At 33.0% G+C, this 18,754-nt stretch overlaps 1 protein-coding gene across 1 annotated transcript; it reads left to right on the plus strand.

Annotated features, from left to right (window-relative positions):
* The first annotated feature begins 9,312 nt into the window (after positions 1 to 9,312).
* LOC105770726 (heavy metal-associated isoprenylated plant protein 28) lies at positions 9,313 to 10,247 on the plus strand. Its single transcript, XM_012592050.2, has 3 exons — positions 9,313 to 9,447; positions 9,529 to 9,604; positions 9,705 to 10,247. The coding sequence occupies exons 1-3, from the start codon at positions 9,442 to 9,444 to the stop codon at positions 10,058 to 10,060; spliced, it is 438 nt and encodes a 145-aa protein (XP_012447504.2). The 5' UTR covers positions 9,313 to 9,441; the 3' UTR covers positions 10,061 to 10,247.
* Positions 10,248 to 18,754: the final 8,507 nt, after the last annotated feature.

Genomic DNA, 18,754 nt, shown 5'->3' on the forward strand with positions numbered 1-18,754 from the left:
AAGAGATCTTGTTGGTGAACAAACAAGTAATGATTGCCAAGTGATAAGAAGAAGTTCCTTTTGAAAAGAAAATTCTTCATTTGTGCATAAGCATTTGATATGACACTCTGGGAATGGTGTAAAGAACCAAAGAGTTTCAAATTCTGTATTCTTGAATTACGATAAGAGTGGATTGAGAAAAAGTTAGATTCTTCTACCCTTGGGTCACAGCGGGGGAAAAATGATACAAATTTTGCGTCCTAATGGATTGAAATTTGAAGTTCACAGTGGGGGGCAATCTGATCAAGTGTTTCTTTAGAGATGCCAGCCTAGCAAAAAGGCGTTGTAACACGTCAGCGATAAAGCCTTAATAAACTTTGAGTAATAACTTGAATGATAATGAGGGATCATTCTCGAAAAAATGACATTCTATATTCATTCAAATGTCATTCATACATGTCTAGTTAGGAGCATTTGATTCATTTCGATCATGACATCCTCATCTTAGGCATAATTAGGTTCATTATACAGGTCATGTTCTTCGGAGAACAGATCGGTGAAATCACAAAACCCTATCTCCCTGGTCAACAGTGGAATAGATTGAAGATTGTGAATCCTATCTCCCTGGTCAGCAATGGAATAAGTTGAAGATTGTGAATCGTATCTCCCTGGTCAGCAGTGGAATAGGTTGAAGATTGTGAATCTTATCTCCCTGAGCAGCAGTAGAGTAGGTTGAAAATAGCAGATCTTGCCTTCCTGTACTGGCAGTGAAGCAGATCGAAGACATCAATCTTATCGCCTTGACGTTGCAAAGAAAAAGATTGAAACCACAACGGTGAATCTTATTTCCCTAGCGTTGTAGCGGAACAGATTGAAGCCACGACGGCGAATCTAATCTCCCTGGCGTTAAGGCTTGGATTAGCTGAAGTGGAGCAGATTAAAGCTGTGGGTAGCGAATCCTATCTCTTTGGCATTACAGTGGAGCAGATTAAAGCCGCAACGGCGAATCTTACTTCCCTAGCGGTGTAGTGGAACAGATTGAAGCTACGACAGCGAATCTCGTTTCCCTAACATTGCAATTTAAAAGATTGAAGCCGCAACGGTGAATCTTATTTCCCTGGCGTTGTAGCGGAGCAGGTTGAAGCCATGTCGGCGAATCTTATCTCCCTGGCGTTAAGGCTTGGATTAGCTGAAGTAGAGCGGATTAAAGCTGTGGGCAGCGAATCTTATCTCTTTGGCATTACAGTGGAATAGATTAAAGCCGCGACGGTGAATCTTACTTCACTGGCGGTGTAGTGGAACAGATTGAAGCTACGACGGTGAATCTCGTTTCCCCAACATTGTAATTTAAAAGATTGAAGCAGCAACGGCGAATCTTATTTCCCTGATGTTGTAGCGGAGCAGATTGAAGCCACAACGGCGAATCTTATCTCCTTGGCGTTAAGGCTTGGATTAGCTGAAGTAGAGCAGATTGAAGCTGTGGGCAGCGGATCCTATCTCTTTGGCGTTACAGTGGAGCAGATTAAAGCTGCAACGACGAATCTTACTTCCCTGGTGGTGTAGTGGAACAGATTAAAGCTATGACAGCGAATCTTATTTCCCCCACATTGCAATTAAAAAGATTGAAGATATCAGGTCTTATCTCCCTGAGGTTGCAGTGGAGCAGACCGAATAAACAAGTCTTATCCCCCTGAAGTTGCAGTGGGGTAGACTGAAGATGGCGAATATTATCTCCCTGAAGTTGCAGTGGAGCAGGTTAAAACTAATAATCCTATATCCCTGAAGTTGCAGTGGAGTGGATTAAAATCACAGATCTTAGCTCTCTGAAGTTGCAGTAGAGTAGATCACATCGGGTCTTATTTCCCTTAAGTTGCAGTGGAGCGGACTCAAGAAAATGAGTCTTATCCTCTTGAAATTGCTGTGGGGCAGATTAAATAAACAAATCATATCTTCATAAAGTTGTAGTGGAGTGGATTAGAAGGATGGATCTTGTCTCTCTGAAATTACAGTAGAGCAGATCGCATCAAATTCATCTTTAAGTTGCAGTAGATCAAGTTGAAGCTATAAATCTTATCTCCTTGAGGTTGCAGTGGAGCAGATTAAAGATAGCAAATCTTGTCCCCTTGAGAAACTACATCTCCCTAATATTGCAGTGGGGTAGATTGAAACACTAGTTCCTATACTTCTGAAGATGCAGTAGGGAGGAATGAGGCTACTTAAAGAAGAAGAATACCAAGGTCCAGCACGACTGGGCAAAGTTTGGCATTTTCAAAGTCTTTGCTCCGTTCCCGTTACACGATAACGAGCAAAGAAGGGCAGCTGTAATTGGCCCAATTTGCCCGGCCTACATGAAGCAAATAAAACGACCTAGAATACATGGCCAAATTTAAAACAAGGGCTCAAATTACAGTTGCCCTATATGGCCTAGACCCAAAACAAGACGAAGGCCCAGCATTTCCAGCACAAGGGAAACCCTAGGTAGTTTTCCACATTCGCGCCGCAGCCAAAGTCCCCGCACGAGCCACGTTCACCTGCACAGAAACAACAAAAATGGCAAGAAAATCAAAGATTACGAATCAAATATGAGCAAGATTTGATTCTTTATGTTATTGTTTCATAATGGCTATAAAAGCATATTGAAATAATGTAATGGTGGGTGGAGAATCAAATAAAAAAGTAAGTACTTTTACGGTAAAAAGAACAGAATACCAAAGAGCAAAGATCAATCAAGAAAAATTAAAAGGTTGATTTTTTTTCGTTTTGTTATTTTCTTTTTTTTTTTAATTTTTTTGTTACTAAAATAAAATAAAACAAAAAAGGGCAGAAGAACTTATCTTTGCCCGCTTCTGAAACGCTGTTGTGTTGGCTGAGGTTCGTCTCCGAAGATAAACGATTGGAAGTCGAAGGGTTCCGAGGGTTTTGGGGTATTTTTTCGTCAATCTTCGAAGGATTTGAGCCCAGATTCGATTTAAGGGGGACAGAGAAAGCCGAATAGGTAGTTTTCCCCTTTTTCAGCCATCGCAAATGGCGGTGCCGGCGCCAGAGATTGGCGGCCGGCGCGGTGGCCGATGATCGGCCCGTGACCGGACCTAGGCCAGACGACTGCGGAGGGGAGAGCTTTTTTGAAGGGTTTTGTGTGTGTTTTTTTTAAAAAAGTAATGAAAAATGATTTTTTAAATAATTTTGGCTTAAATAGCCAATTGAAACGGCACCGTTTAAGTCTCGGGTCAACCCGAAACCGACCCGACCCAGCCTAGGATCCACGTGTTTCTTCGCGGAGGGGTAAATTACGCTTTTAGCCCCTCCGCCTTTTAATGTTTTTATAATTGAGTTTTTGTTATTTTTTAATTTCGCCTTAAATTTATTTCCAGTCTCAATTCAGTCCTCTTTGAACGACGCCGTTTAGAGGAAAAGGGAAAATTGCCCTTCTAGTCCCTTCATGATTATTTGCGCGTTAATACGGTCCTTTGGGCTTTATTTACTTGCGGATTTATCCCAGATTTTTTATTTACAGTTCAATTTAATCCTTTTTTATATCTTTCTTAAAATTAGTTAATTTTAATGATGTAATTATTATTATTATTATTATCTATTTTTAATATATATATGTATATTTATTGTTTTCTTATGTACATATTTATTTTTTTAATTAATTTTGATAATGTAGTTATTATTTAATTATTTTAATATATTTTACATGTATACATATTTATTTTTTTGAATATTCTATTATACTTATATATATACATACATATTTTTTATATTTTGAAAATGTTTAACTACCTACTTATATTTTTAACACATATTTTATAATTTATGTATATATACATATATTTATATTTTTTGTTTTCATAAATGCATTATGTATTTTATATATATAAGTTTTATAACCCAAAATTTTATTTGTAAATCATATATACATTATTAATCTTCATAATTTCTATGTGTATATTATATACCTTCTTTTCTTTATTTATTTTGCTTGCTTTTTCATTCGCTATTTAATTGTGTTTACATTTATATTTCTTATTCATTTGATATTTTGCATGTCATGGATTATTGTTTTTTTATATATTCATTTCGTTTATTTATTTGTTTATATTATTTCTATGCCGTTGTTGTATTTGTTATTGCGACATTTATACATACATTCAATCATGTCATCTTTTTACTCGAATTTAAAAATAGAACTTTTCAAAATAGAGATAATACTCGTATTTAGGATTTTCAAGAAAATTGAGCCCTAACGTATTGGGTTCCAATTTTCTTCGTTAAATCTAACAATCGAGAATTGCTCTTTGATCAAAAATAAAATGAAAAAGCTTGTTGTTGGGAATTTAATATGTTGTGTCCTAACGCATTGGATGTGACGTATTGATTTCTCGAGACAAAGATTTTTAAAAATATATATATTAATAAAGGAAATATTCAATGTTTGGGATGTTGAGAAATTGTGCCCTAATGTATTGGGCTGCGATTTAGTCAAAAATCTTAAAGAATTAAATATTCTTTTAAATTTTATCACACAAATCTTTTGGACAAACTCATCTTGAAGAAATAAAATATCGTGCCCTAACGCATTGGGTGTGATGTTTTCTGTTTCAAAATGAGGGAGTCTTAATAAATAATTTAATTAAGGATCGTATTTTTAACTCTCGACGTTAAGACATTAATTAATCAATTTGGTACCAATTTTTGGGCGTTACGAGGGTGCTAATCCTTCCTTGAACGTAACTGACTCCCGAACCTGTTTTTCTAAAAACTCGTAGACTAAAGTCGTTTTAGGTGATCCAATCACACCTTAATAAAAGATTGGTGGCGACTCCCAAATTTTCATCGACAACTAATTTTTGTTTTTTTAAAAAATAAAAATGGTTTCGACAAAGTCCAAAACCCAAAACAGTCCAAAAGTCCAAAATTTACAAAACACTTGAATCTCAAATTAAAAATGAACATAAAACTTTAATAATCGAGCTCACGTTGCAACAACTCGCCTAAGTTTGAGGTTTACTTGAAAATATCAGTCAAACAAAATATGAGTTTTCGAAACTCAGTGTGTAACAAATAACTTAACAATTAATTTATATAAGACAGATTTTACAGAAACAAAATCATGTCAGAGCATAACAGATACAAACCTGCTTTCTTACCCCCATCTGTTACACACCATCTCTGACCATCCCAGCACACCATATGGGGTATGAAACATCCATCCAACCCTACACACCACTTAGTGCCATTAAGACACTTTTCAGAATATTTGCAACTGTGCTATCAGTATAATGGGCGAGATATCGCCTCTCATAGAAACACTTCCACTATATAATATAACTCATCCCTGATGCAGATATAATCAGAACAGAAATCATACATGCTACAGTTATACACACATGTCATAACAGATAGCCTATTACAAGATTAGCTTATCATATGTTATCTCAAATTCACATACATATAAGAGAAGTATAGTAATAAATGAACGGATTTCATGTTTTATAGATTATTTGATCACATACCTACTCCACGATAGGGCCCACAATCGATCGGAACGATGTGTGCGGCCCTGGGGAAAATTTTAGAATTTTGGGCCTACAAGCCCGTGTTGCCCACATGGCCCAATTGGTCAGCCTGTATGGTCCACATGCCTATGTGGTCCACGTGGCCCAACTAACCCAGACTGTGTGTCGCACACGGCCAACCACACGGCCTGGCACACGACTGTGTGGCATCAACAATACTGTTTTTTGTCTTTTACCGTTCACTGATTTTCGAGTTTTTTGTTACACACCTTGGTCAAAAATCCGATGCACGTTCAAAATCAAATATTCTAGTACCTAGATTAACAAATAATACAAATTAATAACCGGGAAATCAACAACTCAACGATCGACTTAATAAATCCTACAACATATAAACCTAATAACTGAAATGAACAAACCCCACCCAATAGCAAAATACTCACCTCTTATCACTCAGCAACTTCAAACAAACTCAGTTCGTTGGAGAACCCAATGTCACATGATCCTCTCCTATTCATAATACACGTAAAAATTATGTTTCCAACTACACCTTTCATAAAAAACATCGAAAAGAACCAACCGTCCCCCAAAAGACAAATCCAACAATAGGACTTAAACCTTACCCCAAGAGACAAATCCAACAATAGAACTTAAACCTTACCCAACACCACGAACCCACACAGGAGTGTAATAGCAGAGAAGGAATTGAAGCACAGGGGTTATGACAATTTCAGCTTGGCAATTGATGAAAGAAGAATCAAAATTGACAAGAAATTATTTGGGAAAGAAACTATTAAGAACGGTGTAATAACATACCAAAAGAATGAAGGGAAAAAAAATAAGCAAAACAAAAAAAAAGTAAAAAATAAAAAAATTTCAAAACCAGGGAGAAGTATAGTGGCGTGAAATGGGGAGTTACAGAAAAAACAATTATGGGGGTTTGTTTTGGGTGATATACTTTATTAATTTTTTATTTTCAAAAAGATACCAAATCCTATCCCCCAACTAATCAGATTTATTTCTTAGAGTTAAAATTTAATCCAAACTCCTCCACCAGCTTGCTAGAGAATGAGAAAAAAAAATATTTATTATGCATACGAAGACTAAAACATAGAACCTTAAGAAGATACACTAAGCACTTAACCATTTAACCAGACCAAATCACACGACAACAATCAGCAAATCAAAACTTAAATTTTTGGGGCGTTACATATATTCACATTATACTCTTTCGATTTTTGCTCATTTAGTGAAGTCTCATTTGCCCGTGATTTTTTGTCCTCTTCTTTGGAGGAAAATTTCCACATAAATATTTGTGTGTTTGATATTCTTTACTCTTACTTTTATTTTCTTGTTGTTTATACGGGTCGATCCCCAACAAACGGGTATCAAAGCTTGGTTTGAATTCCACATATTGACACATTCATAGATGGCAATGAGGTTTGATATAGAGAAGTTCAACAGCTACACAAATTTCGGTTAAAGGAAAGTTCGGATGATGACAATTCTAGTTCAGAACAGCTTGAAAAAGGTTATTATTGGAAAAAAAGCCTGAAAACCTAGATTAGTCAAAATGGGATGAGCTTGATGAGAAGACCTTGTCTGCAAATTAGTTATGCCTCACAAATGATGTGTTGCAAAAGGTACTTTCAGAAAAAACAACAACAGACTTATGAAGAAAGTTAGAATCCCTATATATGATAAAGTCTTTAGAAAATCGTTTAGTGCTGAAACAACTATTGTACACATTCCGTATGAAAGAAGATGAGTCCATTAGGGTTCACAGAGAACGTTGAGATTCAGATTGATGATAAAGATCAGACCATGCTAATATTATACTCTTTGCTCCCTTCATATAAGTCTTTCAGGGAAACCCTGATTTATGAGAGAAATAATATCTCATTCGAGGAAGTGAATGGAAACATGTTAAGCAAAAACAAACTCGATAATGAGTTTGGTTCAGATAGCAATTCAGGTTGGAAACCCTCATCATCTATTGCGAGAAGTAAACTGGTTCAATGTCAAGAAATTGAGACAATGTATGTGGCTACTATAAAAAAAAAAGCCACATTAAGGCAGATTGTTACAAATTGTAAAATAAGAATAGCAGGGCTGCTGAGAGCAACGAGGATGAAGTAGCTAATGCTAATAAGACCGAAGACAAGGGAGATGATTTGTTATTGGTGTCTACGATCGAAAGGTCTAAGTTTACATCCGAGTGGATCCTAGATTCTGGGTTCTTTCCACAAGTGTCCCAATAGGGACTAATTTTCCCCATATAGTTTAGTTGAAGGTGGAGTTGTGTATATGGGGAATGAATCACTCAGTAAGATAACCAGTATTGGTACCGTCCAGATCAGGATACACGACGGAATTATAAGGACACTGTCAGAGAAAAAACCTCATCTTCTTGAGTATGTTGGACTCAAAAAAGTGCAGAATCGTTGTCGAGTCAAGCGACATTAAGATATCTCGTAGAGCTTTCATTTTGATGAAAGGTCGATAGTCTATATGTCCTTCAAGGTTTAACCGTGACTGGTGTAGCAACAATTCCTCGACAATTATGGAGTCGAAGCTGACTCGATGTCAGTCTAAGAAATTTGACTCATCAGGTTAGGCAGTGGATCTGCAATTAAGAGTTTTTCAGTTTTCAAGTTCAAACGTCGGTTTGGACTTGGTAAGTATCCTACAAATGTTTAGATAGGCCTGTGATGGGCTCGAAAAAGGAGGTATGAGAAAATACGAGTTATGGTGGAGATTTGTGGAGTATGCCTCGTATTTACAAGCCGATGTCGTGACAAAACGACCACGACGTCCCGATGAGAAGATTGGTTATGTCCCAACGACAGAAAGAACAACGTCCCGACAAGGAGCATGCGACGTTGCGACATGGTGACATGTTCCCCAATTCAACCAGATTTTCTACTCCTAATTAAACTCTATTATTGTTTCTCAGTTAAACTCTAATTAGTCTAAGTTATTTAGTCATATTTAATCTACGAACTTAGTCTAAAAAAGGGGTTGTTGTAACCTAGAATAATAATATTCATCGTTCTTGAGATTGAGAGAATTTTTTGAGTTTTGGGAAATTTCAGATTTTAGCCAGAGTCCTTTGTTCTTTCGAGATTTAGGGTTATTTGTTAAGATTATCCTCATCTTGTACTCTTTCGGTTTTTACTCATTTAGTGAAGTCTCATTTGCCTGTGGTTTTTTATCCTCTTCTTTGAAAGAATTTTTCCTCGTAAATATTTGTGTGTTTGATATTCTCTACTTCTATTTTTATTTTCCCGTTGTTTATACAGGTCGATCCCCAACCATAACTCTTTCAAAATTTTGTCTAACACATTCGAATCATAACGCTTGATTTAAACCAGCTTAAACTTCTCTATCAACAATTAAAACTTTGTGCTAGCTTTCTATTCCCCCCTATATTTCCTTTAATCATGCTGATTTGCTGTCTGTTAGAAGTTGTAGAAAAAAAAGAAAAGAAAAAAGGTGTTGGAACTTTTTTGTGTCCAAAGAAATGAGGGCAAGTTAAGCTAGTTTCACGTGGGACTGACTATTAAAATCCAAATAAGCAAGCATCATTTAAGGTCAACGCCGACCAATATGGATGAAATCATGTTATTAAGTTAAGAAGTGCGGATGCCCATGCAAAGTGTGGTGTTATGCCCTTCCCAAAGCTTTCCATTCTCAACTTTGCTTCAAGAATACCGTTGAGAAACTCAAAGGTCGGTGCACTAAATCATAAATTATGCTAACCCATCATAAAAAAATAATTAAGAACAGTAATCGTAGAGGTACACTATGGTTTATATACAAGGAATATGATACTTTGATCAGTCATATTCTGTCATCCACTTTCAAATATCTCTTTTACACACACTTTCGACCGGAATTTTCTGATATAGTTAGATTCTTCTCAGCCTTTCAGCCAAGGAAAATGACGGTAAGCATATATTCATATGTCTTTTAGGATTAGTATGTTTATAATTCATTTGGTAATATTGGTTTATATATATGTTCTCAGATCATAGAGATGAGAGTTCATATGGATTGTGCTGGATGTGAAAGCAAGGTGAAAAGCTCTCTTCAAAAACTCAAAGGTTGATATATATACCACAAAATTATCAATAAGTAATTATCTTATACTTAGTTGTTAAATAATTGATAATTAACATTAAGGATTGTTCAATATGCACACAGGGGTCGACGAAGTTGACATCGATATGGGCATGCAAAAGGTGACGGTCACCGGACACGCAGACCAGAAAAAGGTTCTTAAAACTGTCCGAAGAACCGGTCGGCGAGCCGAGCTGTGGCAGCTGCCCTACAATCCAGAGCACCACAGTTTTGGTAATCACTACTACAATCAACACCAATGCAATGGCCCCATGACATATTATGCACCTCAGCCTTCCTCATCTTACAATTACTATAAGCATGGATATGATAGCAATGATCCTTCTTATTATCGTCTTCCGGTTCATTCAACCATTTTTGGTCATCAAACAGGTTCAGCTTTCAGTGATGAGAATCCTCATGCTTGCTCTATAATGTGAAATTAACTCAAATAAATATATAATTAAGAAATAAATGCTTTGCTTTAGGCTAAGAATGATAAAGTTGTACTTTTGTATTGGTTTTCCATTATAATGTGGAAGCATATATTTTCTTTTAACTGTAGATGTGCAATCAAATATGTTTTCCTGGTTCAGAGTTAATTAGCTCCAATTCATGCTGTCTCAATGTTACCCTTAAATTGAATGATCAATTATCTTAAAATTTTAAGTTTATAGGAAATGGTTAATTAATAAATTTAAATTTACATGGCACAGTTCGTGTGCTAGTAAGATAAATTTGTATAGAAAAGTGAAATATAACCTACTGCAACGATTATACTTGAGAAATTTTTACTTCTATCATTCACCCTGCTCTCAATTGTGAGCACACAGTTTACTTCTTGAGGTGAGTAAACAACCAATCTCTTTAGAAGTCGAACAAAGAAACTAGAAAATAGACGCCCTGTTAGTGCATCAGCAACTTCATCAACAGCAGGAACATAGATACTTGAATTAGGCCTTCCATAATCACGACGAAGCTAGGAAATTTTAGTTGAGGGTCAGACTAAGAATATAAATTGTTGGGGCCAAACTTAAAAAATTTATGTAAAAAGGATCAAATTGTATTATTAAATAGTAAGAGGGCCTCAAACTACAATATGCACATTTTATCTAGGAGGATAGGTAGGGATGGTAATGGAGCTGGGTGGGGTAAATGTTACTAAATTCACCATCGCTTCAAAGTTGACATGCTTTGCTCGATCACCCGTTCCGTTTCACTATGAATATATAATTTTGAAAACCATTATTACTTCTTTGATGTTGGATACATCCATCCCTATCTCACCCCTCTTTACTCCACTTTAATTTTTTTTTCTACTTAAAAAGAGAAAATTTCTAAACATAAACTTCCTAGTGTAAGACCTTCCTCGCATATCTTCCTCCAACAATAAAGAGACTTATTCAGGAGCTTTAGATAAAACCTGTATTTCAACTGGAGCTTCAAGTCCCTTTCTAGCAAGTTTATCTGCAACATATTTGCCTCTTTTTGAGTTTGTCGATCTCTTTAACCAAAGCTAGATTACTATTGTTTTCATCAGCCTATCTTATTACTCTTTTTGAAGTTGGTTCTCGGACTCTCAACATGGTATCTGTACTTTAAAAATATTTAATATGATACTTAAACTATCAAATTATAAGCATTAGTTGGCATCTACATTTTATAAAATGTTTAATATAATACTTTGAAAATATTTAATGCGTGATACTTGAATTATCAACTTGTGTTTTATTATGACTTATGAAAATTCGACAGAATTTTTTTCCAAATCATCAATTCCACATGAATAATATAAATATTATGTGAAAAGATAAAAAGAAATGGTAGTTGAAATCAAATTATTCAACCTAATCCCATTCAAGCTCAATAAATCAAGTACCATAATAATACAAATATTGAAAGTTCAGATATCACATTAAATATTTTAAAGTATAAGTATCACATTAGATATTTTATAAAATACATAAATTGATAATTCAAGTACCACAATAAACATTTTTAAAATACAGATACCATATTAAACATTTTATAAAACATCAAATATTACATCATTTCAAATTTAAATGCTAATCATTGAAAATACACTCATTCCTTCCAACATAATATCCCGAAGAATTTATTCCACTAAATATCCTTAGCCTCTAATATTTGATTCATTTTGCAAATTCGAGCAAAGTGAAGTCTGAAAATGAGCAGTAGAAAATCCCTGTTGTGCATCTCTTGAATTGGGCAGTCTCTAAGCATGTGAATTACAGATTCAATCGTCAAACCACAGTAAAAAAAATTAATTTTTCTGGTTTTGATTTTTCCTCCCAAGGAATTTCATCTTCAAAATTAAAAGTTGATTTTTTTTTACGAGAGTATAATGCGCATTATCATCAAACTGTAATTATTTTTTAGAATTATGACATTGTTGAACGGGATAAACATATGAAACTAAATTTACTAGTGGAGGTTGACATTAAATTATTATAATTTTTAAATTTTGAAAGATTTAATAAATATTTTAAAAACATTGATTTTACATAAAACATAGATTGAAAAGGATGCAATTTTTTAATTGACTGCAAACAATATTCAAAGCTGCCCTTCTTCCAATTTGATACATTATTAAGGGCTCCATACAAAGAAAAGCAGCTAGCGAGTTTCCAGAATTTAACAACAGATCAAACTAGCCATGAAAACAACCATGGAATCCAAAGCCCACGGCCGTACTATTTTAATTACCACATACAAGGTGTATTAAACAAGACACAGATATAGATAGATAGTATTATTACAAGCCGTTTGCTGCTTTGTCTTTGACATGTTCCTGGTTTTATCTAACCTTGATCCACACTTTCACCCATTCTCCTTTTCGGCTCCAAAATTGATCATCTCAGACCCCTCAACCATGATTTTCAGTGTTTCTTAATTCCCATAAAAGCACATCAAAGAGAACTTTAGTTTAATTGGTAAATAAAATTTGAACGCAAGCTTGATTCCGATACAAACATCTTCACTGTGGCAACTCCGATGATGACGGTCTTAGTGCTGGTTTCCTCTGAGTAACCCAAGTTCAAGTTCCTACTGCATCTGCAGTATTCAAAATTCAGGTAAATATATTGAAATGCTCAGTTAGATTGGAACAAATCTTCAGGTTTCAAATTTGTTCTTCTCATCATTTTTTTATCAATATATACCATGCATGCATGTTCAGTTTAAAAGAAATGTGTTTGACAATTATGTTTAACATATATATTTTGTACATGCTCGGAATATATATAAAAAGATTCCAAGCGGATGCGATATATCTCTTCGGATATTCATTATTTGAGTCTGCATTTTTATTTCTGGATTCAAATATAGATGTAGATATCTAAATCCAATACTTAAATTTTACTTCCAACAAAATTTGAACACATAGTTTCTTATACATAAAATCATGTTTAACCATCAATATTTGTCCTAAACTTTGATTATAATTTACACAAATTAACAAATTTCACATAAAAATACAACAATTTTTTTTCCAAAATTAAACATAAAAACTAATAATAAAATTAAAGTAATTATTTTACATATTTTTAAATTTTTATCAGAAAATGATATATTCTTTAATATCTTATTCTTCTAAATCTTATTATTTTGTACCCATAAACTTAATTGTAGAATAAAATTAGATAATTGGAATCCAAAACTTGTCATTATGGCTTTTGTTATTTGATGAAATCAAATAGTTAAATTACTTAAAATTTATTAATATTTATTTAATTAAAATAAATATTATACCTACAAGTGTTGGGTGCAGTGATAAGTCACATTACACTTCTAATGGAGAATACAAATTTGAACTTGTGATTTGGACAAGTGTTAACAGGACAAAAGGTGTTGATTTCCCTCTGACTCCACTTGAGATAACGTCTTGGTTGACCATCTATCCCCAATCAGAGGAGCGACACCCTTCGGTTATCAAGGCCATTCGCTAGATATTCAAGCCCTCCTGCTCCTTGATAATGAGATGAACACCCGCTTCTGAGGCACCTGCTTTTATGAAATGTAACCTTATGTTCCTTGAACCAAGCACCTCCTTAATTATATGTAAGCTTAAACTCTATACGTATAATTAACTTTATGATAGATTTTAATATATACAATTAGCATTATATAATTAGTAATTGTTATGACTTTTTTGTTTGGAATTCTTATGTTTAAGTTGTTAGTAGTTAGATATATTTAAATTTTTATAAAATTGTTATGCTTAATTTGTTTGGATTGTTATTTAACTACTTTTATTAATTGTTTTGCAATTATTTATTGTTAATTATGAATAAACTGTTAAAAATAAAAAGATGAAAGTAAAGAACAAAGAGAATGAGAGAGCAAAAGAGAGTGCATTTTATTTATCAATGGGATATATTTACAATGCTTCTCCAAAGTCTATATTTATAGACATAAGAAGTATAAATAAAATAGAACTCTACTTTCTAATTACTATTAGAATTTAAAGTACATCAAAACTTACCATGGTCAATAAAATACGCTCTCTCTTTTGCTCTCCTATGTTTTTGGTTCTTTACTTTCTGTCTTTTTATTTTATAACACGTTATCAGCACGATCCTCTTTTATTTTATAATACGGTCACTCCAAATCTGTTACTCAAGTTGTTGTCGATTACCTTGAGCTATTGTAATTTTAATCTTCAATTGAAGCCTGCACACTATGGGTAATCATTATCCAAGAAATTTATATAATCCTTATGTGGGTGATGACGATGATGTTAAATATCTTCAAGAATATTTTACTATAATTTATTATATCATATTTATTATAATTTGAGACTAATCATGACAACATGAATAGATAGATTCTGATTTGAAATCCAAACATGTTTGCGATGGTGATTATGAAATAAAGAATCTATTGAGATGTTTATAAGTCCCTCCTACTAAATATGTTGCATTCCCCTAAGTGGATGCAAAAAAAAGAGAGATATAATCATGGACCACTAAAAGTGGGAACATAGTAATAAATAAGAGAACAATGAGAGTTATCAAGATAACTCTTCAAGGATTAAAGATAACTTATGTTATCAATGTGATATGAAATATTATTGGTCACATATGGCGTATGCCCAAATATTTTGTTTCTATTATTCTTTGAGTAAGGATATTAGAATGTAGTAATGAATTCTATCATTATAGATAGAAAATATTTATCTTATTTGGTACTAAAACAAACAAGTATTATTTCAATATTTAATAGTGCAAAATTAATTGAAAGCTCCAAAAGAGCTAATACATCAATATCTAAAAGCACCAAATTTGTGATGGCTAATGCATTAGTTTTAAAACATATTCATAATAATGGATACCATATTGAGATTATGAATGAAGAAAACATTATATTTCATATAAATCACTATTGTTATAAATATCTATTTTGAATGGATGAAAAAAGGAGGATTAAGCTATTGATTTGATTTGAAGATTTCGCATATTCCTTAAGCAAATATTGCATATAATTGTTTGGAAATTATATTTTGTTGACTTAGCGACATTATAGACTTCACATTGAGTTAGACATTTCCAGTAGTAAATGTCATAATAGTACTTATATGTGGATACAAAGTAAAATGAGTGTGATAAAATTATCAATTTGTTACAATTTTTATTGACATTATTAGTGCAATTGAAATTCATGTTAAAGTAAACCGAAGTTTATTGATACAAATACATTTACTATTTGGCGTGACCAGTTAGACCATCCAAGATCATATATGATGCGAAAATTAATTGAGAATTCATATGGACATTCATTAAAGAACTAGAAGCTTCTTTAATTTAAAAATTCTAATTTGTTGCTTGTTTTCAATGAAAATTGCTTATTAGAAACTCACTAGCTAAAGTTGAGATTTAATATTTTCATTTCGAAATGAACATGGTCTCATTCATCCACCATAAGGATGATTTTGATATTATATTATATTGGTAGATGCATCTACAAAATAATCACATATGTTTTATCAATTTGTAATTTGTCGTTTGCAAGATTACTTGTTTGAATAATTAATTTTAGATCATGCAATTAAGACAATTTATCTTACTAATCTTGATGAGATTATATCTCGTCTTTTATTAATTGAGTTTGAAAAACTTTTGTAAAAGTTTGTTATTTATGTGCATAATGGTTTAGAGAAATTATTGATTGAACGCCTCTAATTAATGTCTAAACCATTACTTATGAGAACTAAACTTCTCATTTCAACATGAGATTATGTTGATTTACGTGTTGTACGCATCAAGCTAATAAGTTTTAAATACTCCCCATCATAATTGGTTTTTAGTCAAGAGCTAAATATTTCTCATCTTTGAATTTTTGTATGTGAATATATGTTCCAATTGCTCCACCACAACACACAAAGATGAGTGAATCCTCAAAGAAAGTTGAGAATATATATTAATTACAAGTCTCCTTATATTATTATATGTTTTAAATGTATTGGAGATTCAATTATGACATGATTTGTGATCACTATTTTGGTTCGATACTTTTCCCTACATTAGGGGGAAAGAAATAATAACTTGTAATGAGTTAAGGGGAGAGTAATTTGAACCAAAAGTTCAACAAGGATAACTCATTACAAGTTCCAAATATGAAAATTCTCATAAAAGAAAATAATAAATCTAGATGGTCATATAGTGAAAGCAGGTGCTTCAGAAGAGACCCAAGACATAACTAATAAGTAAAACTCTAGAAGAGATTCAGGTACCCAAAACTGAAGATTAAAATAGTGAAAATAAGAGATCTCGATAAGTAATGTCAATTCAAAAAAATATGGGATCGATAATAAAAATGGTTGACAATGGTTTTGTATGCAATATTATTGTTGAAATAATGAAATAAAAGGAGGGTTTTGAATAAATCTATTGAGAAATATAGATATGGAATAAATAGAAAGACACAACCCAAATACAAATAAATTCGTGGAGTTTTTGGACCAGTAGTCCAACTACCTAAATGTATAAAGCTACTGAGGGTACAAATGAAGTAGTTTTACAAAAACAGAATAAAAATATGAATTTTTTTTGCTAAGCCCTAGCATTGATTATAAAAAGATATAATATTCTTTTGCTGTGGATGCAATAACCTTTAGGTATATTATTAAACTGACAATTAATAAAATATTTAACTTGCGTCTAATGGTTGTTGTTATAACCTTTTTATGAACCACTATATAGTAAAGTTTATATTAAAATCCCTGAAGGATTTAGAATGCCAGAAGCATATTGAAATTCTTGGGAAATTGTTCATTTATATTTTCGAGATCATAATAGCTTAATCTAGCTATCTCGGGGATTAATTTGCAAAGCTATCAAAGTACTAAGGTTTTGCCATGGATGAGTATAGTTGAATTATGAAGTTTTATGGTAGAAAATGAAAGGTTGTTGAAAGATAAACAACTTTTGTAAAGAGAATTTTGATGAAATTATGATTTAGAGACTAAATTTAAAAGATGATAAATTCATGGAAAATTTTCTAAATTTTATGAAATACATGAGTTGCTATTGTGATATATGAAAATCGACTAGGCTTGGAATAATGATTAAATTGTATGAATTTCATTTTCAAAGCCTAGGGACAAAATCATAATTAATTAAAAGTATAGGGGAAAAATAGTAATTTTCCAAAGATGTGTATTGAACTGAATTGAATTTGAATTGTATTAAATTAAGCTAAATTTACTCGAATAGATCCGGATAGACACAATACGGAGTTAGATCGATGAAAAGAAAAAGTGTCGGATTAGTAGCGTTTGTATTCACGAACATTGCCGAGGTAAGTTCGTGTAACTAAATTGTATGTTTATATGTTTAAATTCAATTTTATGTTTGTGAAAATGCATGATTTCCATGTATAAGCATTGATCACATATCCGAAAATATCCGGCAAGTACCAAGTCCCGTTTGAACTGAAGAAATTCGATGGATACAAATAACATTGTCATTAAGGGTTCCTGATTGGTTGTGGTCCTACATGTGTTGCGGACACACCACAGCTCGCAAGAGCGTCCCGTTATTAGCTCTTATGAGCATCTCGATATTGGCTCTCTTGAGCTTCCTGATATTTGGGTCTCACGAGCTTCCCGTTATTTAGCTCTTATGAGCATTCTGTTATATGGCTCTTATGAGCTTCCCGATATTGGCTCACATGAGCTTCCCGATTATGGCTCTTATGAGCTTCCCGATTATATGCTCACATGAGCATTCCTGAATATGAATTGACGAATTACATTTTTGTACACTTAGTATGTACTACATGTGTATCTATCGATATTTTAAATGTTTCAACGGGTAAAATTCTGATATGAAACAATATGAGTATGAAGTGATTTATTACCCATATGTGCCTGAAATACATGAAAATGATGTTACTTGACATGTTGAAAAATAAGATGAAAGATACATGTGGATGAAACTTGCCTGACGACTATGTACATTTGTGATTATGAGTTATTATATGAATTACATGACTAACATGCTTGATGAGGATATGTGTTTAGGAATTTGACCAAATTGGTTGGAGCATGCTTAGTTTGCTTACCTTTAATGTAATTTAAATGGTAAGTTAAATTCTATGTTATACGAACTTACTAAGCTTTAAAGCTTACTCTATTTTATTTTCCCTATTTTAAAGTAATTCAGAAGCTCGTTGGGTTGAAAGCTAGGCAGAGATATCTCACACTATCCATCAGCTCATTTCGGTATAAATAGTAAATTAATTTTTAGTTATAATGGCATGTATAAGGTAATTTGGCCAATGTTGGCTTATAAGTATTTTGTTGTAAATAGCCATTGGAATGGCTTATGTTTGGTACATTTTGATGTGCATATATATGGCCTTATCATACTTGATATGTGTTTGAAATAGTTGAATGATTTTTAACCAATAGCCATATTGAGGCATGGTTTGAGTTAGTGTAATTAGCAAAATGTGCAAATATGTGCATATGGTTAATTTGGTAAGTTTGGATGTTTCATATAAGCTATGAAATGTTAGGTATAAAACTTGATTTTGGCTTGAATTGAAGGTCTTGTTATGGCTTGTGAATGTACATATTGATGAGTTTAAGTTGATACCACAATGGGTGAAAA

This window comes from Gossypium raimondii, chromosome 7, assembly GCF_025698545.1.
Source record: "Gossypium raimondii isolate GPD5lz chromosome 7, ASM2569854v1, whole genome shotgun sequence".
In the NCBI taxonomy this organism is placed as follows: Eukaryota; Viridiplantae; Streptophyta; class Magnoliopsida; order Malvales; family Malvaceae; genus Gossypium; species Gossypium raimondii.

What these genes read in the sequence shown, in the direction of transcription:
- LOC105770726 (XM_012592050.2), top strand. An exon ending in CTCTCTTCAAAAACTCAAAG is followed by an intron (nt 9,605 to 9,704) that starts GTTGATATATAT and finishes ATATGCACACAG; the next exon opens with GGGTCGACGAAGTTGACATC.